This window comes from Fringilla coelebs (genome assembly GCF_963513975.1).
Source record: "Fringilla coelebs genome assembly, chromosome: 3".
NCBI classification, from domain to species: domain Eukaryota; kingdom Metazoa; phylum Chordata; class Aves; order Passeriformes; family Fringillidae; genus Fringilla; species Fringilla coelebs.
In genome coordinates, this window is record NC_140030.1 from 1,008,877 (window position 1) to 1,032,531 (window position 23,655).

Below are 23,655 nucleotides of genomic sequence, written 5' to 3' on the forward strand. Positions count from 1 at the left end.
TAAGAGCTCTCCCCCCCCCCATTCCCAAAGCTGCCTCTGGTGACATCTCAGCTCCTCAGTGGCTGGAGGTGGGGGGGGCCCTCTGAGACCCATCCTCCTCAAGGGGCTCCCAGTCCCACTGCTAGAAGTGAGGATGGAGACTGGGACCAGCAAAGGAACAAAGGGGTCACAGCAGAGCAGGTGACAGATGGCACTGCTGGGGGGTAGGACCCAGAGCATTTCTCTTCATCCAAGTGGGACAGAGCAGTTGGAAGCCATTGAAAGGATCAGCATTTTGCTCCTTGCTTGTGTCCACTCAGCTGGAGCTGGCATTTCCAAAGGGTGGGGGGTACATCAGGAGTTTCCTGGGGGTTCCACACAGGATGTGGCTCAGAAGGTTCCAGATGTCTGGCTGTTTCTGCAGGTTGCTGGAGCCCTAACTGTTGGTTTTTGTTTCCCTTTCCCAGTACAGCGCCGTGGACAGCAACCCCCTGTCCCTGTATGTCATGCATCCCTTCTGGAACGCCGTCGTGAAGGTGAGTCCCTGTCCCACCCTGAGCAGGACAGCACAGCCCCAGGTCACCTCTGTAACACCATCAGCTGCTTCGTTTGTGTGCCACTAATGAGTGAGGGGCTGCCTGCAGCCTGCCCCCAATCCCTGAATGCTTCATCCCAGCCCCATGCTTCCTGCTGCCCCGGGATGCTCCGGCTGCTCCTGGCAGTGTTGTCTAACACCCAGACAGTGCAACCATGGCTGGAGCAGTCCCTGCTCCTCAGTCCATGTTTTAATGAGTTCATCTGTTCTTTTGCTGCTTTCCCATAGATCTTCCCTACCTGGCTGGCCCCAAATTTGATAACGTTTTCTGGCTTCCTGCTGCTTGTCTTCAACTTCTTCCTCATGGCATACTTCGACCCTGACTTTTATGCTTCTGGTAAGGCTGCATGTTCCTGGTTAGGTGGGAAATCTGTCACCTCCTGTGCTGGGAATTGGTGAGGCCTCTGGGTCTGGGCCTCCCCAAAGTGACTGGGACAGAGGAGGGGATTGAACTCGCTGGGTTTTGTGACAAGAACTTGTCAGGGTGTGACACCTTCCCTCCAGCTGCCAGGGAAAGCTGCTCCTGGCTGCCAGCGGGTGGGACAGGGAGGAGGAGACAGCTGGAATCTTGGGTTGGAATTGGCTCTGCCTGCAGAGCAAACAACCCAGTGCCCTTGTTTGAAAATCTAACAGGAAAATGTTAGGAAGTGCTGCTTCCCTGAAATCAGCAGGTAGAGCCTTGTTTTTCACATCCCAGCTCATTCACCTCTTGGCAAAACCACCACCACATCACACTAACAAGGCCAAATCCTCTTTCTGAGCTTCACCATTCACAGCTTTAAACTTTCTAACAGTCCCCATGTTCATCTGTCTGTGAATCCAGTAGTTCAGTCGTGTTCCTTTGCACATAGAGGAGTCCCAGGGAAAGGATTAATGCAGTGTGGTAATTTTCAGGAGCTTCTCCTCTATATTTTTCTCTCCCTTAGACCCTGCCAGGTCTGGTTTAGGTTGCTCGGGAGAGTTTGTGTAGTTCTAAACTGGACCCATCATCAAAACACAGTTACATGGCAGAAATCCTGCTTTCTTGGGATTGCCTTTATTGGTAGATAAGTCAAAGCTGTTGAAGGTTCAGGTGGCACCTGTGGCTGTTGGCCAGGGTTTGGGCTGTTAAGGTCCCTGAGCCATGAGAACAAAACTGTCAGTAGCTCAAGGTGAAAACCCCCAGGACGTCAGACATCCAGAATCATGGAATCCCAGAACGGTTTGGGTTGAAGGGACCTTAAAGCCCATCCAGTCCCACCTCCTCCTGGGGCAGGGACACCTTCCACTATCCCAGGTTGCTCCAAGCCCCAGTGTCCCATCCATCCCTGCCCTTTGGCAGTGGGAAGCCATTCCCCCTTGTCCTCTCCCTCCAGGCCCTTGTCCCACCCTCTCCAGCTCTCCTGGAGGCTCTTTAGGCTCTGGAAGGACTCTAAGAGTTCCATGGGGCCTTCTGTTCAGTGGGCTGGACATCCCCAACTCTCCCAGCCTCTCAAAAATTGGCTTTGGAAGGATGGAGAAGCTCATGGCTTGGGACCCTTTCACATAAGTGTTTTGCATGTCCTGCTTTTCCTGGTGCTGCTCCAGAATTTTGTGCCTTCCCTCCTCCTTGGATGGCTTTGCAGATGTGATGCCCTCCCTCCTTTTGCTGTTGGAAGGGCACCATCCTGCTGCCCTGAGGAAACAGGAGGTGACATTTCACGGCATCACTGTTCCCCCAGGAGGCCTCCCTGTGCCCTCCTGCTGCCAAGGATCCATGCCTCTTCCTGCCCTTCTCCAGTGCCCCTTTGGGCTCCCTGATTGCAGCCTACCATGATATCCATTAGGAAGTAGATATTAACAGGGGAGAAAGAAGAACAGGCTGTTACTCTGCTTCTATCACAGCCAACACAGTGTGGGTATAATCAGCGTGCTGAAAGTCTCAAAATAGGTTTTATTTTGGATAGTAGTTTGAATCTGGATCGTGTTCACGTTCATTCCATTTTTTTCATGATACAAAATAACCTTGTCCACCAGAGGAGAAATTGAAGGTGTGATCCCAGGAAATTCACAGAGCCTTGATGCACAAGTGTGGGTATGGGGTGAGGTTCAGGCAGCTCCGCTGGCTCGCTGCCTGAGCCGTGCTGGAGGAGGTGGAGGTGCTATTAGGGAAGAGCTCGGTTTCCATTGGCAGGATGGGACTGGAGACTGGGCGGGGAATCCTGGCATGTTCCTGCGGGGGCAGGGAGTTGCCACATCAAAGAGGCTCCACTTGATGCTCTGTGAGCCAGTGACTGAGGAGTGTCCTCTGCACACACACTTCCACACAGCCCGCAGTGGCACTACAGAACTGGCCCCAGTTCTCAGATCCCATGATTTTGGAGAGCTGGGAGCAAAGGAAAAATATATCCTGAAAGGCAAAGTCCTCACTGACCTGGTTTCATGAGCTGTTATGGGGCAGCTCTGCCCTCACATCCTGCAAAGCTCACATCCCAGATTCACTGAGTCCTCATGGCTGTGCTTTTTGGGCCAAAAGAAACCCTCAGGAAGCACATCCTGAACTGTCCTGACTCTGGTCTGTCTGATCCCTGCAGCTCCTGATCACCAGCACGTTCCAAACGGCGTGTGGATCGTGGTGGGGCTCCTCAACTTCATGGCCTACACGTTAGGTAAGAGTTTTCAGGGTGACCCACTCATGCTGTGGTTGTGTTGTCCCCTCTCTGAGCCCATGGGAAGTGTTAGATTCTGTGCTCTTGCCAGGAGCAGTTTCTGGGAGCTGCTTTGCAGTGTGTAGACAAGGAAGTCGTCCCTGAGCATCTGATGGGAAAGAAGGATATGGGAACTGACTTTGAGATGAACTGTGCAACTCTGTCTTGGGTCTGCTCTAAATAATCAGAGAATCCCAGAATGGTTTGGGTTGGAAAGGACCTGCAAAACCCTCTGGTTCTATCCCCTGCTTTGGGGAGGGACACTTTCCGCTATCCCAAATGTGGGAAGTGAATTTATAGAGAATTATTAAAGTCTGATAAAGGTTCACATAGTATGTATTTGTTTGTAAACAAACAAAACACGCCGATGTAAACATGCCTAATCCAACACCAGGTTGCTCCAACCCCCATCCAGACTGGCCTTGGACACTTCCAGGGATCCAGGGTCAGCCACAGCTTCTCTGGCCAACCTGTTCCAGGGCCTCCCCACCCTCACAGCCAAGAATTCCTCCCCAGTATCCCACCCAAATTTCCCCTTTTCCACTTTGAAGCCATTCCCTGTGTCCTGTCCCTCCATCCCTTGCCTCAAGTCCTTCTCCAGCTCTCTTGGACCTCCCTTAGGCACAGGAAGAGGCTGCTTTAAGGAATATAAAGTAAATACAAGGAAATAAATACAATCTCATCAGACTGTTCCATTTTTCAGCCTCCCATGGAGCAGGGGGTGGGAAGTTCACTCACAGATTGAGGGTGGAGGTGGGGAAAGCTGCTGTTCCCTGGCCCATTGCTTTGTGTGGAGTGTCTAGGAGAGCTCCATGTGTGGGAATGTGCCCCCTGTTGTTGGAGTGATTAAATTATTCTTTATCAGCTTAAAAAGGCAAAAAGCCCAGAAGTTTTCCTCTCAATTTAGGTACAAAGACACCTCATAGGACCTTTTGGACTTCACCTCAGACCTGGTGCTGTCTGATTAGACAGAGGCCAAGAGGTCCCACCTAGGTAATTCACTAGAAAAAGAAGAGAACAAAGGAAATAATTGCTTTGGTGGGGTATTTTAACAGGAGCAGGAACCTCTTGCTCCTGGCTCATTTTTTCTCTGTAAGAGCTTTGTTATTTTGCCTTTTATTAAACCTTTTTCTGTTTCCAACACTACCTCAGAAGCCATCCTGCTAATTTTATACCCTTCTGGGTAGCTGAGCTATCTCAGGTGTGATGTATTTCTGAGAACTCATATACCTGGCTCAAAGGCTAACACATCATCCATGTTTCTCTCCCTCTTCCCAGATGGTGTTGATGGGAAGCAGGCACGCCGGACCAACTCCAGCACCCCCCTGGGAGAGCTCTTTGACCACGGCCTGGACAGCTGGGCCTGCGTGTACTTTGTGGTCACCGTGTACTCCACCTTCGGCCGGGGCTCCACCGGCGTCAGCGTCTTCGTGCTCTACCTCCTGCTGTGGGTGGTCTTGTTTTCCTTCATCCTCTCCCACTGGGAGAAGTATAACACAGGGATTCTCTTCCTGCCCTGGGGATATGACGTCAGCCAGGTGGTGAGTTCACGCCCTGAGAAGCTGCTGGGTGCGGTGCTGCCCGCTGAGGGGTGTTCTGCTGTGGATCCAAAGCCTGGAGGCAGTCCATGGACAGGGACTCTCCATGACAAACAAGGCTTGAAGGATGGACATGGCCTTGGCTCTCCTCTCTTTGGTTCCTGCATGTTTTGCCCACTGGAATTGTTGCTTTATGTAGTTCCCTACGTGGTACCAGTGTGGGTAAAGCCTGGAAGTTTGGGATGCCTTTTGGCACTACCGGGATCTGGGTCAAAAATTCAGCAGGGGTAATTGGCTTGTTAATTGCTGTTCCTGAAGCAAAGATTCCTGGGGAGGTGCCCCTCCAGACCATGGTCCCTGGGCAGTGGGTGTTGAGACTGAGGGTGATGAACCACTTGGGGTGTTGGTGTGTCCATCCCTCCTTAAGGAATTCTCTGCAGGAAGCTCTTCCTGAAGAGAACTGGGACCTGGGCATGAGGCAGCTCACCTGAATTGCTGGCAGTGCCTTCCTCCAGCCCAGGGTGCTCCAAGCTTTGTCCAGCCTGGCCCTGGACATTTCCAGGGATCAGGGAGCCACAGCTTCTCTGGGCAAGCACCCTCATTGTAAAAAAGCTTCTTCCTTTTAACTCATTATCTTATGTCCATTTATTTATCTTCTGGTTTGTCAGATGCTGGGTGGGAAATGCAACGAGTTGGAAGGAGAGTTCAATGAATGCAGCTGCATTAACTGGATTAATCATTTCTCCTATTACAAGGAGAACAGAGCTGGTCCCTGACTGTACTCTGATCCTTTCTCCCAAAATGTTGCTTAACCCAGGTCTTTGAGCTGCCTGCTGGAGAAAGGCAGGGGTGGAGGGCAGAGCAGCGTGTTCCACCCAGCTTCAGGGGACTATTAAAGCTGAAATAGCCCTGGTGAGCTTCTCCCTGTAATCCAGCAGCAGATGGATAAGGAAGAGTCCCTGAATGACCCCTCCAGGGTCACTGCAACTTGTGTAAAACCTGTGCTGTGGTCTCCTCAAGAGTTCAGGGCTGTGCCAGGGCATCTCTCCTGCAGCTCCTGGTCATGTCCTCCTCATGGAATCAGTGAGGTTGGAAAAACCCTCTGAGACCATCGAGCCATGTCCTCAGCACTGCCAAGGCCACCACTGGCCCATGCCCCAAGTGCCACTTCCACGTGGTTTTTATATGCCTCCTGGGATGAGACTCCACCCTGGGCAGCCCCTTCCAAGGCCTGACCACCCTCTCCATGGGGAAATTCCTCCTGATGTCCAACCTGAGCCTGCCCTGGCCCAGCCTGAGGCCATTTCCCCTTGTCCTGTCCCTGTTCCCTGGGAGCACAGCCCGAGCCCCCCTGGCTGTCCCCTCCTGTCAGGGAGTTGTGCAGAGCCACAAGGTCCCCCCTGAGCCTCCTTTTCTCCAGGCTGAGCCCCTTCCCAGCTCCCTCAGCCTCTCCTGGGGCTCCATTCCCTTCCCAGCTCTGTTCCCTTCCCTGGACACGCTCCAGCCCCTCCAGGTCTCTCCTGTCAGGAGGGGCCCAGAGCTGTCCCCAGCACTGGAGGTGCCCCAGCAGTGCCAGCTCAGGGGACAGGCACTTCCCAATCCAATCCCTGCTCAGCAGCTCGCCCTTCGTACACCTGGGAACGTGGGATATTTGTGTTTGTTTTATTTTTCTCCTTCCTGCTGGTGGGTAGGACTGAACATGTCTTAGCTTAGAGCTGCCTTTCCCTGGAGCTGCCTGGCACACATGTGGTGCTGCCAGCCCAGGTGCTGCCAGCCAGGTGCTGCCAGACTTGCCCATCTCTTTTCTCACCCCTTCTTGTCTTGTGCTTTCTTTCAGACCATTTCAATTGTCTACATAGTGACAGCCTTTGTGGGAGTTGAGGCCTGGTATGCACCTTTCCTGTTTAATTTCTTATATAGAGACCTATTCACTGCAATGATTATTGGTAAGAAACTCCATGTTGAAGCCTGTCTTTTAAACTTCACCTTTTTCCCAAACCCCCTGCTAATGACCTGCTAACACTGCTCTGTTTGCTGCCCCGGGCTGTTGTTGAAGTGACTAATTGAGGGTGTTCTCACAGCCTGAAAACCTTTCCCAGGATTTCAAAACAGGGTTGTCTCCTGCAGAGTTATTTTGGAGAACTTAACTCTGCTGTGCCTGGGCTGACTTTACTCCAGACAAGCTTAGTTTGTCCTCAGTGAGAGCCTGGGGGTACAAGCAGTGTGGTAAACCCAGAGTTTCCAGGGGATAAAGCCCAGTGTGCAGGGGGTGGTGGGACCTGGCTCTCAGTGGAGCCTCCCCAGCCTTGGGCTGGTTTGGAGGGGTCAGGACACTTTTGTTTTGCTGCTCTGGGGCTGCCTCTCACCCCAGAGCCCAAACACTGCGTGGGAGGGAGGTTGCAGCCATGGAGGTGTGTGGGAGTTCTGCTGTTTGGGGATCCTGCCCTCCATCCACCCACCTGAACATTACATCATTATAATAATAATTAAATTGAAATAGAGGCCCAGCCTTGCTCTCCTGTGGTCAGTCAAAATAAGCCACTGCAAAGGGTAGAGCTGAGCTGATGTTGTTCAATGCCATTTGCCTAATTCACAAGTTCTGCTCGGTTTATTTTCTGTGTCCCTTCAGGTGTGCTTTGTAATTGCTTAATTTTGAGTTAATTGGTGTGTTAAATGTACTTGCACTTCTATCAGTAGATGTTCCCAGCTCTCCTTTGACAGCTGTGTGACTTAACGTGAATAATGAATGTGCTTTTCCAATATGAGAAATTGAGCCCAGCTCCCACACGGGGGAGAGGAGCTGGGTTATTAAAGCAGGAATATTTCCAGCTCTGTTCACACACCTTCTGCTGGATAAACAGGGAAGGAGTTGTGCTAGAATATCATGGATAGTGATGATTTAGGTCAGGATTTTTCAGTTATTTGGGTGCTTTGTATCATTTATCCAGTTAAATGACAACTTTTTGGCAATGTGGCCACTGGAAATGTCTGCACACAGCCAGAGAAACAGCAAATTGCCTTTCTTGTGAAAACTTTTGTGCCCAGCCATGTCATTTGAGGAGTGTGCACTCGTGTCTCATTAGAGTTGTATTATAATTAAGCTTTGTCACTGTTTAAAGCACAAACACGAGCTCCTTAATGCAGCCCTTTCAAATGGAAATGTCTTCAACTTACAGCAGACTTTAACTTTTAATTACAGCTCTTGGACCAGACTGGGGAGCAGCTACTTCCAAATGTGCTGAGCTATTCCTGGGGCACCAGGAGCTATTTTTGGTGCAGGGAATTTAAAGCAGAGCCCAGGCAGAGCCTCCTGCTCAGGGTGCATCGGGTGTCCCCTCTGCCCTGGGGGACTAACGTGGCACTTTTCTCTTCCAGCCTGTGCCCTCACTGTGACCCTGCCCATGAGCCTGTACAACTTCTACAAGTGAGTTTTGTAGAATCCCAGCAGGGTTTGGGTGGGAAGGGGGTGGAAAATTCATCCAGTGCCACCCCCTGCCATGGGCAGGGACAGCTCCCATTGTCCCAGGGTGCTTCAGGCTCCATCCAGCCTGGCCTTGGGCACTGCCAGGGATCCAGGGGCAGCTGCAGCTGCTCTGGGCACCCTGTGCCAGGGTCTCACCACCCTTTCAACCAAGAATTCCTAATTCCCAACATCCCATCCATCTCATCCCCCCTTGTCCTGTCACTCCAGTCGCCCTGCAGCTCTTGGAGCCCCTTCAGGTACTTACTGCAGGCAGCATGAGGGATTTCTCAGTGATTCCATGTATTTTCATTTCTTTGCTTGTGTTTCAGGGCCTATAAAAATAACACCTTGAAGCACCACTCTGTGTATGAAATCCTGCTGCCCCTGGTGTCCCCGGTGTTGCTGTTCCTGCTCTGCACCACCTGGATCTTCCTGTCCCCCACTGACATTCTGGAGGTCCAGCCCAGGCTCTTCTATTTCATGGTTGGAACAGCCTTTGCCAACATCTCTGTAAGAGCTTCTGCTTTATGCTTGAGGGACTGGAGAATTGGTTAAATTGAGTTTTCACATGTGCTGTGAGCAGCAAAGTGCTCATGGGACAGGAGTTCCTGCCTCCTTTTGGGGATAAACTTAAAATGGGAGGACTAAATTTTTGGTCAAAATTTAATTTAACTGCCTAGTGGTAGGATAAGGAGATTGTTAAGGTTGGAAAAGCCCTCTGAGACCACTGAGTCCAACTGTCCCCCAGCACTGCCAAGGTCACCCCTGCTCCAGGTGTCACATCCAGGGGGCTTTTAAATCCCTCCAGGGATGGAGACTTCAGCACTATCCTGGGCAGCTGTGCAAGGGATGGACAGTCTTTTCCAGGAAGGAATTGTTCCCAATATCCAACCTGAGCCTGCTCTGGCACAGCTTGAGGACATTTCCCCTTGTCCTGTTCCTGTCCCCTGGCTGTCCCCTCCTGACAGGGAGTTGTGCAGAGCTACAAGGTCCCCCCTGAGCCTCCTTTTCTCCAGGCTGAGCCCCTTCCCAGCTCCCTCAGCCCCTCCTGGGGCTCCATTCCCTTCCCAGCTCTGTTCCCTTCCCTGGACACGCTCCAGCCCCTCCAGGTCTCTCCTGTCAGGAGGGGCCCAGAGCTGCCCCCAGCACTGGAGGTGCCCCAGCTGTGCCAGCACAGGGGACAGTATGACAAGTGACCATCCCCTCTGCTCTGGGGACAAACATCTCTTGCTCCCAGAGCCCACAGCAGGCTCAGGCTCTGTCCCTGTCCCCTCAGTGCCAGCTGATCGTGTGCCAGATGAGCAGCACACGGTGCCAGCCCCTCAACTGGATGCTGCTGCCCATCGCGGCCGTGCTGCTCCTGGTGGTGTCTGGGCTGGCTCCAGGCAGTGAAACGCTCCTGCTCTACCTGCTGACAGCCTTCCTCACCCTGGCACACATCCACTACGGAGTGGTCGTGGTAGGTGACACCTCCTGGGCTGGGCTGTGGCTGGGAGTGCTGCTGCTTGGGGCAGGGAGTGCTCCGTGTGAAACTGGGAATATGGCTGGGAATGGTTCTGTGAGCTTGTGGGATCTGGGGTGGATTCCTTGTGAGAGGCTTGGGGAGGTATCACAGGGTTGAAAGGAACTGCACAGGATGTTGCAGGGGGTGTCCTTTCCCTGGAGTGTGTCAGATGAGTTGGAAACCAAACACAAAATCCTGGAATAGTTTGGGTTGGGAGGGACCAGAAAGCTCATCCAGTGCCACCATGGGCAAGGACACTTTCCACTTTCCCAAGGTGCTCCCAGCCCCAATGTCCAACCTGGCCTTGGGCACTGCCAGGGATCCAGGGGCAGCCCCAGCTGCTCTGGGAATTCCATCCCAGCCCTTCCCCACCCTCCCAGGGAACAATTCCCAATTTCCAAGATCCCATCTATCCCTGCCCTCTGGCAGTGGAAGCCATTCCCTGTGTCCTGTCCCTCCATGCCTTGTCCCCTGCCCCTCTCCAGCTCTCCTGGAGCCCCTTGGCCCTGCAAGGGGCTCTGAATCTCCCACTGAGGTCTCCAAGGTGCTGGGAGAGCCAGGCTGGAGTGGGGATTTTGCTGCTGGGGGAAGTGGGAACGCAGCAGCTCCAGGGCCTCCCTCCCTCCTGTCCATCTGTGCACAGATCCAGGGATTGGTTTCCTTCTGATGCTCTGAGTTTGCATTAACAGAGAGAACAAACTTGGAGAAGCCCAGAGTCCCACTGGGAAGCTGCTGAGGAAGGAGGACAAGGGGCCACGTGTCCCAGCTGAAGTGGGGACACCCTCCTTGGGAAGCCCATTCCCCTGGGAGCCCCAGTTCCATCCCAGAGCCTATGGAGTCATGTCCCAGCTGTAATTACAGCCAAGGAGTAATAGCCATGTTGCCTTGTCTTTCCAATTAGTGTAATGAGGCTTCTGGGCAAGAAGGATTTGAATTACTAAGAAGCTTAAATAAATTTGGCCTTGGAATCACAGCTGGAGATGGGGCTGAGCTGGTGGTGTAATCCTCCTGCCCATTCCCTCCTGGGAGATTCCCAGTGCTCTGCTCCTCTCTGCTCCCTCTTTCCCTCCCTCTGCCTTTCCAAGGGCCCATCTGTGCCAGCTCCTCTTCACTTTGAGCTGAAGAGCCTTTAAAGGCTTTGGGATTGGGGCATAATCCCAAACTGCTCTGAGTTTGGGAAGAGTGATTAGGATTAAAGCCTCTGCCCTGACTGTGTCAAGCTCAGCCTCCTTTTGTAGGAAGTAAATTATCCAGCACCCACTTTGAATGGATTCAGGAATATTTTATAGAGATATCTGAGATAATCAAATGAATTTAAACAGAATAATGAAGGAGGTGGGTAAAATCCTGCAGGCTCAGCATTCCCAACTCCTGCCCCTGTGGAGGGGAAAAACGGAGGGTGAGCCTGCTCCCAGATGTTGTTTGGGAAGGTTGGGAAGGGAGCAGGGCTGTTCCACGTGGAACCAGTGCCTGGGGATGGGATGGGGCTGGGCAGGGGTGAGGTGGGCACAGTGGCTGGCAGGGGCTTGGTGGGAACAAGGAGCAGGTCTGGGGCTCTGCTGCTCATGCCTGGGAGCCGGGATAACCCCCCGGGATCCAGGATAACCCAATCCCGTGTCTGCCTCGTCCCCAGGTGAGCCAGCTGAGCAGGCACTTCAACATCCGGCCCTTCTCCCTACGGAAGCCCACTCCGGACTGACTGGGAGCAGAGGAGGAGAAAATCGGCCTGCGGGCTGCAGAAGGACTGTAAATACCTGCTGCAAATACCTGTAAATACTTCAGCCATCACCACAGATCAAACTATCCTCTGGACAGGGCCAAGGACACGCGGGACCCGCTGCAGCCGGGGCGGGGCCGGGCCGGGGCGGCTCCTGCTGCTCTTCCATCCCTGCAAGCTTCGGGTTTGGGTGGAGCTGGAGGAGGAGGAGCCTTTCAGGTCGCTGTTACTGTACCTTAGACCAGCTGAATGTTCCCAGAGAAGCCTCTGACTCCGGCCCTTGCTCAGGGAAAGCTGCTTGGGGATGCAAAGGCTTTACCTGAGCAAAGCACCTTGGCCTGACACCAAAAGCAACGCAGCTGATTCCTCCAAGGGCAGGGGGACATCCTGGTGGTGGGGGTAATTCCTGGCTGTCCCCAGTACTGCTGTCTGCACAGCCCCTATACTGGGCTGGTACTTTGGGAGCAGAGGGTGACAGTTCTCCCACATTCTGTCCTGCCTTCCTGCTTTTGGGCAAACACTTGCTAGCACCTTTGTTGTCTTTTTTTTTTTTTTTTTTAAGAGGGGGAAAAAGACACTCAAAGTTTGTGGTTCAATCCTAAATGGGGGGCTTGGAAAATCAGGGCTCAATTTCCCATAGGAGTGGGAATGTGGCTTCTGCACATTGTGTGGTACCTGGGACTACATCTTGACACGTTCCTGTGTGTCCATGTGTGTTCCCAGTCTGGGAATGGGGTCTGGGCTATGGAAGGTGGCTGACACCACAGAGCCAAGCTCTCTCCATTTCTACAAGTGTGGATTTGCTGTTGTGGGCTGGGTCTGTGGGTCCTTCCCTGCTGCCTGAGCCCCTTTTCCACAGCCAGGGACAGCCTGGCCCTTCCCAACTGCAATTCCACCACTGGGAGAAGCACCTGAAGCCCTGTGTTGGTCATGTGTGCACCTTCAGGATGCTCCCAGGGGTGGGAACCTTTCAGATCTCCCTCTCTGTCCCCAGCACCTGCGTGTCTCATCCAGGCATCTCTTTGTTTACTGTCCACTTGTCAGAGATGTGTTTGCGTTGATTTTATTTTTTAATTTGTTTTTATAATTGACTTCGAGTGGGGTGGTGAAGACTGAATGCTGATTTTCTTTCCTGTTGGCTTGATTCAATGAAGACCTGTGCTTGAATGAAGAGTGTAGCTTAAACCCAGGCTCTGGAAAGGCTGCATCCGGAAGAGAACAAGCACAGCCAATCGTGCAGGTGGAACTACCATGGGAACAAATTCCTTCAGACACTGATTGTTGTGCAACGTGGGGCATCTGACAGCTTGGTCAGAGCAATTTCCTTCTGCAGGGGAGGCCTCTTCCTGCTCTGGGAAGCCTTCAACGTGTAACTGCTATTTAATGCTTTTTCTTTTGGAAATGGAATCACTGTCATGCCAAGACTGGAAGCCCAGAGGTTGAGCTCGTGAGTTCATGGGTTGCCTGGTGCCTCTGGCGAGCCCTTGGTTAGTCTTGGTCACCCCTGGTCAGCCCCTGGTCACAGTGCAGCCTGTGAGAAGCAAGCTGGGCCCTTCCCAGGGCTGCCATCCCTCGTGGGAGGCTCTGGATCTCATGTGTCCCTACGGCTGCGGCAGGGCTGAGGGAGAGGGGCCTGATGGTTTTTGGAGTTTATTTAATAAAGTAGCTGCCTCCAATATATTTTACTGATGTTGTACAGCAAGAAAAGAAAACCCTCCATGGACAAATGACTTGGGCTGCACCTGAGTTTTTGACTCCTGCTATTTAATGAGATAGAATTATGGAGATAAATTTAAGTCCTGCTCGCACAGGAATTAGAGGGAATCTTCAGCTGGGACACAGCTTCCTGTGGGACTTGTTCAGATAGCAGAGCTGGACTGGCAACACTGAAAAATGTGTATGTTGGGTGATTTTCTGTCTAGTTTTGTGTTTGCCCAAGCAGGGAAGAACTGAGCTGTTCTCTCAGGCTTCCAGCTGAACTCTGGGCTCCCAAATCTGGCACTTGCCTTGTCCTGTCTCTTCCCATGGCCATCACTGGCCCCCGAGGACTGGGATGCTGCTGAGGCTGGGAGGAGTTGTCTGAGCTTAAGTCTTGGTGTGTAGGAAGAACATCCCTCTGCAAAACTGGAACTGCTTCCTCTGCACAGGCTTTATCTTGGGGGAGTTCTGGCTCTTTGGTGCCTTAATTTATTGCACCTTGAAAGTAGAAAAAATCTCCTTAAATCAGTGCTGGGGTTTGGGCTGGCTTGTACCTGGTGGGGACAGGGATGGAGCAGAGCCCATCCCAGTGCCCAGGCAACTGCTGGGGAGGGGGGGATTCTCCTTTGGCTCTTAGAAATCCAGTGATTTCTGCTCCTGGATTCTGAGAGCAGAACAGAAACAAAGAGACCAAACCCTGTGTGACAGCTGAGAACCAACCCTTCTATTGCCCACCATGGGTTTAGGTCTGGAGAATTAAAGTGTTCCTGGGTAACAGCCCCTGAGGGGGATGTTCTGTGCTGGTGGTCACTGGCTGGGCTCTGTCCTTCCCATGGGGTGTGCTCCTGGGCATGGAGAGGGCAGGTCCTGGCTCCTCAGCTCCTCCTGCCTGGTGCCCCAGAGCTGATCTGTGCTGTCTCTTCTTCCAGGGATAGGTTGCTCCAAGCCTGGGACCCTTCCAGGGATCCAGGGGCAGCCACAGCTGCTCTGGGCACCCTGTGCCAGGGCCTGCCCACTCTGCCAGGGAACAATTCCCAATTCCCAATATCCCATCCAGCCCTGCCCTCTGGCAGTGAGAAGCCATTCCCTGTGTCCTGTCCCTCCATGCTCTCTCCAGGTTTCCTGGAGCCCCTGGTTGGTCATAGTGGGGTTTGGCAGCTGCCTCTCCTCATATCCCCCTGCCCCAAGGCTTTGCCAGGGCCAGGAGCAGTGCACTGGAAGTGGGAGCTCCCGAGGCTCTGGGAACATCTTTAAGCTCTTTAAACAGAGCTGGCCTGGTGTCACCTCCTGGCCTGTCAAGGATCTGCAGCTGGGAGTCAGAGCTGGTTTGATCTTGGCTCCAGTGAGGGCCCTAAACTCTTCCCTGAGAGCATCCATGCCTGCTTCTGGCAGAGCTGGAAAGTCCCTAGGGAAGAGGTGCTTTTGGGAAGCCAGCCTTGGCTTCTCCTGGTTTTGCCCACCTCTGCCTCTGAGCTGTGTCAAAGCAGTGGCTGAGGTGACACAGAGGCTGCTCTTGGTGGGACAAGGACAGGACAAGAGGAAATGGCCTCAAGCTGTGCCAGGGCAGGCTCAGGTTGAATATTGGGAATAATTCCTTCATGGAAGGGGCTGTCCATCCCTGGCACAGCTCCTCAGGGCAGGGATGGAGCCCCCATCCTTGGAGGGATTTAAAAGCCCTGTGGATGTGGCACCAGGGGACATGGGACAGCACTTTAGCCTTGGTTGTGCTGGGAATGGCTGGACTTGATGGGCTCAGAGGGCTTTTCCAACCCCAGTGATTCCGTGGTGACAATGGGAGCTACGCTGACCTCTTTGCTTGTGGAGAAAACACTCTGGTCCATCCAGGTGTGGTGAGACCTGGCTGGAGAAGTCCCCAGGCTGGTCTCCAAGGAAGTGGCTGGGCCATCCATCCCTGCCCCAGGAGCAGAAGTTTTTGGGGTAATTTGCCTCAGTTCACAGCACCTGCAGAGCCCGTTTGGTCAGAGCTGGTTGGAGACCTCAAAATCTGCCCCCAACCCTCCCTTCCAGCAGGGACACATTCCTCCTCCTGTCCCTTGGGCTGAAGGGGACAGTGGTGCTGGCAGTGGCCCACAGTGAGGTGCTGTGATCCCAAGGGCCCTGATGGCTCTCCAGAGTCCAGAGTCTGGGGGTTCAGGTACTGCAGTGGGTGTGAATTCCAGTCTGTTCAATGCTACTGCTGAAATATTTATTGTGTTTAAGCCAAACAGAAAACTAATAAAGTTCAGTAAAGAATAAAATTTTCCACACCTTTTACTGGTGTTTGTCTTTTCTTTCTGCTGAGTGTGGAGAAGAGGAAAAGCTGGAGCGGGGAATGGGCTGGAGGGCAGTGAGCAGAGATGGATTCATCAAGTGACAGAGTGATTTGGGTGGGGAGGGACACTCAAGACCAGCTCATTCCATGGGCAGGGACACCTTCCACTGTCCCAGGGTGCTTCAAGCCCTGGGCACCCTGTGCCAGGGCCTGCCCACCCTCCCAGGGAACAATTTCTAATTCCCAATATCCCATCCATGCCTGCCCTCTGGCACTGGGAGCCACTCCCTGGGTCCTGTCCCTCCATCCTTGTCCCCAGTCCCTCTGCAGCTCTCCTGGAGCCCCTTCAGGCCCTGCAAGGGGCTCTGAGCTCTCCCTGGATCCTTCTCCTCTCCAGGTGAGCACCCCCAGCTCTCCCAGCCTGACTCCAGAGCAGAGGGGCTCCAGCTCTCAGAACACATCTGCAGGAAGTGAGGGAACAGCTGGGCTGGGGAGCAGCATGAGTGACACAGGTGACAGCAGTGACAGGCCGTGAAGCTGTCCCAAGAGCAGCAGAGGAGGCTGCAGGCTGGTGGCCAGTGAAGCACAGACAAGACAACTCTTCAACTAATTAAAGCTGAAAAGAAATAATAGTATTATTATTAGTTATTAATTATTAGTATTATTAGTAAGAAAAGAAGTAATGCATTGTATTTATTACAGCGCTGGATGCATGTGGAATTGTTTCCAAAGCCATGTGTGAGGAGTTGCAGACTCCTGCTCTCTATTTATACAGAAAAGGTTTTCAATATCCAAGAGGTTTCTAAAGATGCATAATACATAATCATTATGCTTTCTAATATAATCAGCTGAATATCCATTACAGCTGTGCAGTTGTCCTCTTTAATTGGGTCAGTGGGGAGGAAGTAAGACATCTGGGGAGGAAGTAAGACATCTTCCTCATGGTAAACTCTTCACCCGTGTCAAGCTGACAGGGCTCCTTGACTTGCTGCTCACAGTCCAAACCTCCTCTCATTCTTAGAAGCCAGTGGTATTTATGGCTCCTGCACTCTTGGGATACTTCATCTGTCATTCCCAACCTTGTTTCAGTTATCCCCACCTGGTATCGACTGATTTTCTTGTTAAGCTCTAATCACAGTATATGATCTTTACTAATTATATTTTTAACTTAACCCCTTGACTCAGCCAGCCCTGAGCAGAGCCCAGGAGCCCCGCGGCCTGTCCCGTGCCCTGGGCCGTGCGCTTCAGCCCGGGATAAAGCCTAGGTGTATTTAAGCCATGTCTCCTCCTCCCTCAGCCTCTCCACGGTTTCCCCTAAGCGGATTGCTGCGGTAGGTGTAATGGAATTAAGGGATTGCGACTGACAATAGGTTTTGGCAGCGCACCGGGTGCCAGCGGTGCGGGCTGCTCCCACCTTCCCGGGGCAGCTCCCACCCTCCCGGGGCTGCTCTCACTCTCCCGGGGTTGCTCCCACCCTCCTGGGGCTGCTCCCACCCTCCCGGGGCTGCTCCCACCCTCTCGGGAATGCTCCCACCCTCCCGGGGCTGCTCTCATCTTCATGGGGCTGCTCCCGCCCTCCCAGACCAGCTCCCACCCTCCTGGGGATGCTCCCACCTTCCTGGGGCTGCTCCCACCCTCTCGGGAATGCTCCCACCTTCCTGGGGCTGCTCCTACCCTCCCAGACCAGCTCCCACCCTCCTGGGGATGCTCCCACCTTCCTGGGGCTGCTCCCACCGTCCTGGGGTATTGGTATAATATTCCAATATTACCGGATGGAATGTGTCTAGGCTCGTCCAGCCCTCGCTGCTTGGCCAAAGGCAGCTGCTGTGGTTTTTCACCACAGAGATCCCTCTGGCCAGCTAGGAGTTGCAGCTAGACACTGAGAACAAGTCCAGGCTGGTAGGAACTCAGCTTTACCTCGGGTGATAGTCCTTAGGCTAGGTAAAGAAGAAAGGAGAGGATTCTACCGCAGGGTTTGGTCCAGAGCTTTATTCCAGATCTCTGAATCTTGGTAACAGCCACAGTAGAATCCCGGCCGCATGGTCCCAGGTCCTTTTAAGCCCAGGGGGAGGGGGAAGGGAGAGGATAGGTGAGCTACCAACCAGGTGGGAGAGGGCGAGTCTCAGGGGACATTGACACTTAGACAGACCAATGACCCCAGGGCTGAGAGGCATCTTTTGAACTTCTGTCAATCACACGATGCCCTTGCTGGAAAGTTAAGCTTGATGGACATCACTTAGGACGAGAAAGGGGGAGGGGAACAGAGAAGCTATTGCTACCTGGGAAAGGATTGAGAAGTCTGAAACAGGAAATTGCAACACACTACAACATCAGGGCTGATCCCACCTTTCCGGGGCGGCTCCCGCCTGCATGGGACTGCTCCCACCCTCCTGGTGACAGCCCCAGGGCTGCAGGAGCACTGCAAGAGTCCTGCTGTGGGAATCGAGGTACCCGAAGGTGAGGGATGGATTCACGCCCTGCCTGGGCAGAGGTGTTTGCAGCTCTGGGGGAGGCAGGAAGGCCATCCTGCGCTTGCACCTCCTGGATGTCACTGAGTCATCGATTGATACAACGGCTGGGGTGAAAAGGGACCTGAAAAGCTCATCTCATCCCGGCCCTGCACAGGCAGGGACATCTTCCACCATCCCAGGGAGCTCCAAGCCTTGTCCAACCTGGCCTTGGTCACTCCATAAGGTCGAGGGTCTACGGGTAAGAATCAGGGGAAGCCCTTTGTGAAAAACACCAATCACTTGTTTTTAAAATTTCAGAAGTTTAATAGTAATAAAATGGTTATAAAAATTGTAATAAAATTAGAGTAATAATAATTTGGACAATTTGGATTAAGACAATATGAGACAATAAATACAAAGACCTATGGACCAGTCCAGGTACCTCTTTCTGGGCAAAATAAGCCCGAAAAAGGACACACAGTAACAGAGGATTAACCCTTAAAAACAACAGCCTGTTGCATATTCATACACCTCATACATGGTGCATAAATTCCATTCAACACAGGATTCTGTCTGGGCAGTGTCAACTTCTTCCTTGTAATCTTGATGGTGTCTTCAGGGATGAGAGAGGCTGGAAGAAGTTCGTTTCTTCTGATAAAGGAGCAATAAATTCTTTTTCTCTGAAAGATTTAGGTGTCCTGTGGCGGCTATCTCGGTGAGAGTACCTGATTCCTCTCTTTAAAAAATATCTTACATAGCAGTTTCTATTTTAACATTATGTTACAACCTAAAACTGTATTTCACACACTACTTAAAATAAATGATACAGCATAACTTTCTAACATATAATACATATAATATTCATTGCAATATTTGCGAAAAGCCAATCATAAAATATGCATTTTTCACACTCGGCACAGTGACCATGAATTGACTGAAATTTTCAGTTCTCTATGAAATAAGAAGAGACTTCAACAAAACCTTCAACTACAACAAAACCTTCAACTTCCAGAGGATGAGTTTTGTCTTGTTTAGAATACTGATTCAGAGATTCCCTTGGGATATAATCTTTAATAATAGAGAAACGTGGAAGCTCAAAAGTCTACCACAGAGGGTACAACATCCCAGTCCTTCAGGGGCAGAAGAAAATGTAGGAGAAACCTCCCTCTTAGGTTAGGGTGAGAAGAGCCTCCCTCCCATGGGCCTCTGCAGAGACATGTCAATGTTTCAAGTTTCATTGGTTCTCCCAGTTTTTCCACCCCAGCCCAGCCCCTGTTCACCATATATGTATATCCCCTAGAATATTCTTCCCTTTCTCAATTCCTATTGGCCCCAGTTTGCTGCAGTGCTCCGCCCCATCATCCCATTGGTTCTTCTATTTGCTGCCCCTCCCCTGCACCACTTTTTCCTGTTCCCATTGGCCTTTCTCCCTCAGATCCACTCCCTTTCCCCCCATGTTTAGCCCGGTGTCCTCCACTCTTCTGGGTCTTTTCTGGACCCTCTTAAAAGTGGTAGACAGCCCTCGGATCTCCAAACAAAGACTTGTCCTTCACGTTTCTTTCTTAGCTCCTTTTGACAAGTGTGCTCCAGCCCCCGCAAACACAGGTGAGTCTCAGGGACTTGTTGAAGTGTGACACTTCAGAGCGGTTCAGGAGGGCTGGATGTGCTTTAAGAAGAAAAACTTCAAGGCACAGGAGCTGCCCATCAAAAGATGAGCCAGAGGGGGAGGAGACCAGCCTGGCTAAACATGGCTCTTGGAACTCAGGAGAACTCTTTCAGAAGAAGGGGCGGGAGCTTGGGAAGAGTGCAAGGATCTCGTTAGGTCATGCAGAGAGAAAATTAGAAAGGTGAAAGCTCAGTCTGGGCGCTGCTGGGAAAGGTAATGTGAAAAGTGTGTATTATATGGTTGGCCCTTCGCAGGTATGTTGTATTAATTAGTATTACTGTATTAACCTTTTTTAAGTAGTGTGGTAAATATCGTTTTAGGTTATAACGTAATGTTAAAACAAAAACTCTACATCGTGATTTTTTTTTATTACTAGCTATGAGATAATAAAGAAATTCTTCACACAGAGATAACAGCAACAAAACACCTAAATCCCCAATAAAAGAATTATTGCCTCCTTATCAGAAAAGACCAACTTTCTTTCACTGCCTTCTCGTTTTTGAGGTGCCAACAGAATTAAGGAGAAGTTGACAATAACCAGAGAACACCCTTTGTTTGAAAAGAATTTATGCATCATGTATGAGATATATGAATATGCAAGAGGTTATTGCTTTTAAGGGTTAATCTTTTGCTAACATGTGTGCTTTTGGGGCTTAATTGCCCAGGAGGTCCGTGTTTTGCTTTTTATTGTCCCTTATTGTCCTAACTCTGACTGTCCAAATTCTTTTTGCTCTAATTTTTATTAGTATTTTTATAACCATTTTATTACTATTAAACTTTTAAAATTTTAAAAAACATGATTAGCATTTTTCACAGTAACAAAAAGTATTTTTATAAATATATCAGCAACTAAATGAGAGCCAAGGAAAATTTCCATCCTTTTTTTTGGACATAGTAGGGATCATTGTCACCAAAGAGGAGAAAAACGGTGAAGTACTTAATGCCTTTTTTCCCTCAGTCTTTATTATTAAGACCAAAAATCCTGGGGGCAAGCAGGTCCCTGAGCAGGCAGCCAGGGATGGGGAGAAGAACAGATCCCTGTAATCCAGGAGGAGGCAATTGGTGACCTGCTGAGGCACTCAAAAGTCTACAGGACTGGATCTGATTCCTCCCAGGGAGCTGAGGGAGCTGATGGAAGAGCTCCCCAAGCCACGCTCCATCTTTTATTTTCCATTCTGGCTCACCAGGGAGGTCCCAGAAAACTGGAGGTTGGGCAGTGCAACACCCATCTACAAGAAGGGCTGAAGGGAGGATCCAGGAAAGTACAGACTTGTTACTCTGATGTTGGTGCCCAGGAAGGCCATGGAACAGATCAGCTTGAGTGAAATCACATTGCCTATACAGGATCATAGAATTACTGAATTACTTTGTTTGGAAAAGAACAATTCAAACCAGCTGAACCCATCTGGTTCAGAAGCACCTTTGGCAGCTTTACATAACCTGGGTGAAACCCATCGTCTATGGAGCATCCCCAAGGAACCCCAAGGACCCCCAAGAACACATCGAGGCAAAATAAAAAAATCTCAAACATATCAGAAAGACCCTGGAATATTCTGTAACCACCTATTTAATGAGTATCAATACTTCAGGTTAATGAATACCGGTAAACCCCTGAGCCAGGGAAACACTTGAGGTGGGGTTATCCCCCTGCAACCAGTGCTGCAATAAAGTGATGCTGGTTCTTAATACACACTAGGGTTTAGAGGGTTTATTTTGGTGACAGTTTTTGGTGACCCAGATGGGACAATGCTTCTGACACTCTGTGGTTTCACAGGATTGAAAGGACTCCAGCACTCACTGAAGGCTTTTTTTGGGAGATCCTCTATTTTCTGATCTGGTGAGTTCAGAGCAAGGCCCCTGGGATTTTACAGCATTACTAAACAGGGTGAAGGGTGCACTTGTCCTAAATTATGGTGGAAAATCCTCACAGGATTGGATTAAAAGGAAGAGTAAAGGGAAGGCACCTTATGGGTTGTAGTAGTCTCCCTCCCAGGGTGCTGAAAGCTGTGCTGGCTGTTTTGTAGGGAGCTTACACAGGTGCCTTGTTTCAAGCTCTGTGGTGTGTGAGTGGTAAATTTTATATTTTTGTAGTTTTGCATCATGGGGTCAGGTCAATCCGCTGAAGGGGGAATTCTAAAGAACTTCTCTTCAGGCTGTATGCTGAAATGCTGATGAAAGGGGGTGAGTGGAGATTCCTTGGCAGGAAAACAATTGGTTGAATATTGTAATCATTGGTGGCCAATCTGTGCATTAGATGATGAGGAAAAATAGCCAAAGAATGGTTTCATATATAACACCTTATTATAATTAATGTTGTTTTGTCACGGGGAAGGAAAATAGGATGGAGTATCATATGTTGATTTATTTCTCACTGCACCATAATCCAGTACAGCAGAAGGATGGTGGTGTAGTGCCTAAAAATGTCATGGGGTTATCAGGGGAAAAAAAGCCTGAAAGATTTTATTGAGCTTGAACTATAGGAGAGTGTTGTCTTGAAGCTGGAAAGATAGAGTCTCCTGGTTTAACAGAGAGATACGTGCCCAGGAAGGTGAGAACCTTCCTGGAATGGAAAGATGAACCCCTCACTCCAAATTATTATAACTTTGGAATTACTGGGCTTCTAGGCAAAGATACAGGGAAAGGAATACATGTTCTTACTAGGAAATATATAGACAGATATAGATTAGATCCAGATCTAGATGTAGATATAGATATAACAAGATAAACAACAACAGCTGTGGGAAATGTAAACTTAGAAACTACCACAGACAATGAAGGGTTTGATTTGCAGTCTTGGAAGAAGCTTGGATTGATGTAAAAATAAAAGTACACAGAGATTAAGCAGAGAAATTATAAACTTATGTTTCTGTTCTTGTAAGTAAGAATATGCTTTAAGTAAATGAGAAACTGTATTAGGTAAGATGGTGAAGGGTTTTATAGTGTAGTAATGTAATTGTATAGAGTAAGCTAAGAGTTTAGCTGTTAAAATCGATGTATAAGTTTGCGTGTGTAATAGTAGCCCATTGGATAAAAGTATCTACAGTGCAGCAGAATTAAGGAAAGATGATAGGTTAGAAGAACAAAATAAACTTTGTAGCAACATTCCATTGGGTTAGAATGTTATATATTGCTTTGTAATGAAGAAACTTGTGGCTACTTTGAGCTATGGCTGACTGCTTGCTCCTTTAAAATCTGACGGCCTTTGAGACTGATGTTCATCTGAGTAATAAATTTATTTTAGCCTGACAGTAGTCCCATCCCTTCTGTAAGGCGTTGATAATAAACAGCAACAAGAGGAACAAACAAACAACAACCAAAACCAGCCTTTTCTCACCCATCAAGTAATTTCCCTTTGGTGCAGTTACACCCGCAACCAGCAGGAAGCGCTGTTGCCTCAGTTGAGACAGAGAGGCTGCAGTGACGCCCCCGGGGCTCCAGGGGGCGCTGGTGGAGAGGCCACAATGGCTCCTCTGGGGATTCAGGGGTGCTTGGAGTGGACTTGGAGACCTCCGGAGGTGGTGGTGGGACCTCGAGCAAGGGGAAAAGATGGGAGATGGTCACGTGTGTTGTGGGCTTTGGGTGCCTGTCTTTCCTAATGTGAAAAACGCTATTTGCTTTTGTTAAAATTCAAAAGTTTAATAGTAATGAAAATAGTAATTAAAATTGGGACAATAAAAATTAGGATAATAAAAATTAGAATCATAAAAGACAATAAGAGACAATAAGAAGTAAAGAATTATGGATGTCTGAGTGTTTGGTATTTTGCAAAAGGCACACTTTGCTAATAAAAGATTCCTCTTCTAAAGCAATAGTTTATTGTATATTCATATATCTTATATATGAATTAAACATTCTTTTCAAATTAGGGTGTTTTTGTTTAATTTTAGCTTTAAGAAGGTAATAATTCTTTTCTTGGGATTTCGGTGTCTGTTGTTATTTTTATCTAGATAGGATAATGTGAAGAATTTCTTGGTTATCTTTTTTAATTTTTAAGTTAGTTACAAAAAGTATCTTACATCAAATAGTTTCTATTTTAATATTATGCTACAGCTTAAAAATTATATTTACTACACTGCTTAGATTAATATAGCACTACTTAAAAGAAGT

The 23,655-nt window shown here is 50.0% G+C and overlaps 2 protein-coding genes across 5 annotated transcripts in view; one reads left to right on the top strand and one right to left on the bottom strand.

Moving 5' to 3' along the window:
- Positions 1–15,673, top strand: part of SELENOI (selenoprotein I) — a gene marked incomplete at its 3' end in the record, with an annotated part of 29,704 nt that extends 14,031 nt beyond the window's left edge. Inside the window, exons 2-10 of one of the 3 annotated variants that reach the window (XM_084202447.1) lie at positions 447–515; positions 803–911; positions 3,127–3,201; positions 4,519–4,781; positions 6,616–6,724; positions 8,154–8,202; positions 8,571–8,751; positions 9,518–9,700; positions 11,379–15,673. In XM_084202447.1, coding sequence (XP_084058573.1) covers positions 447–515; positions 803–911; positions 3,127–3,201; positions 4,519–4,781; positions 6,616–6,724; positions 8,154–8,202; positions 8,571–8,751; positions 9,518–9,700; positions 11,379–11,495 — 1,155 coding nt within the window. Of the gene's footprint in view, positions 1–446; positions 516–802; positions 912–1,207; positions 1,246–3,126; positions 3,202–4,518; positions 4,782–6,615; positions 6,725–8,153; positions 8,203–8,570; positions 8,752–9,517; positions 9,701–11,378 lie in introns of those variants that run through there. The other 2 variants (XM_084202448.1, XM_084202449.1) reach the window with 2 other exon arrangements.
- A 2,518-nt stretch (positions 15,674–18,191) lies between these two features.
- The window catches only part of LOC311152337 (interferon-induced very large GTPase 1-like), a 64,014-nt gene continuing 58,550 nt past the window's right edge, over positions 18,192–23,655 (bottom strand). Inside the window, exon 4 of one of the 2 annotated variants that reach the window (XR_014616054.1) lies at positions 18,192–18,513. The gene's annotated coding sequence lies outside the window, so the exon portion shown is untranslated. Of the gene's footprint in view, positions 23,077–23,655 lie in introns of both variants that reach the window. The other variant, XR_014616055.1, reaches the window with a different exon arrangement.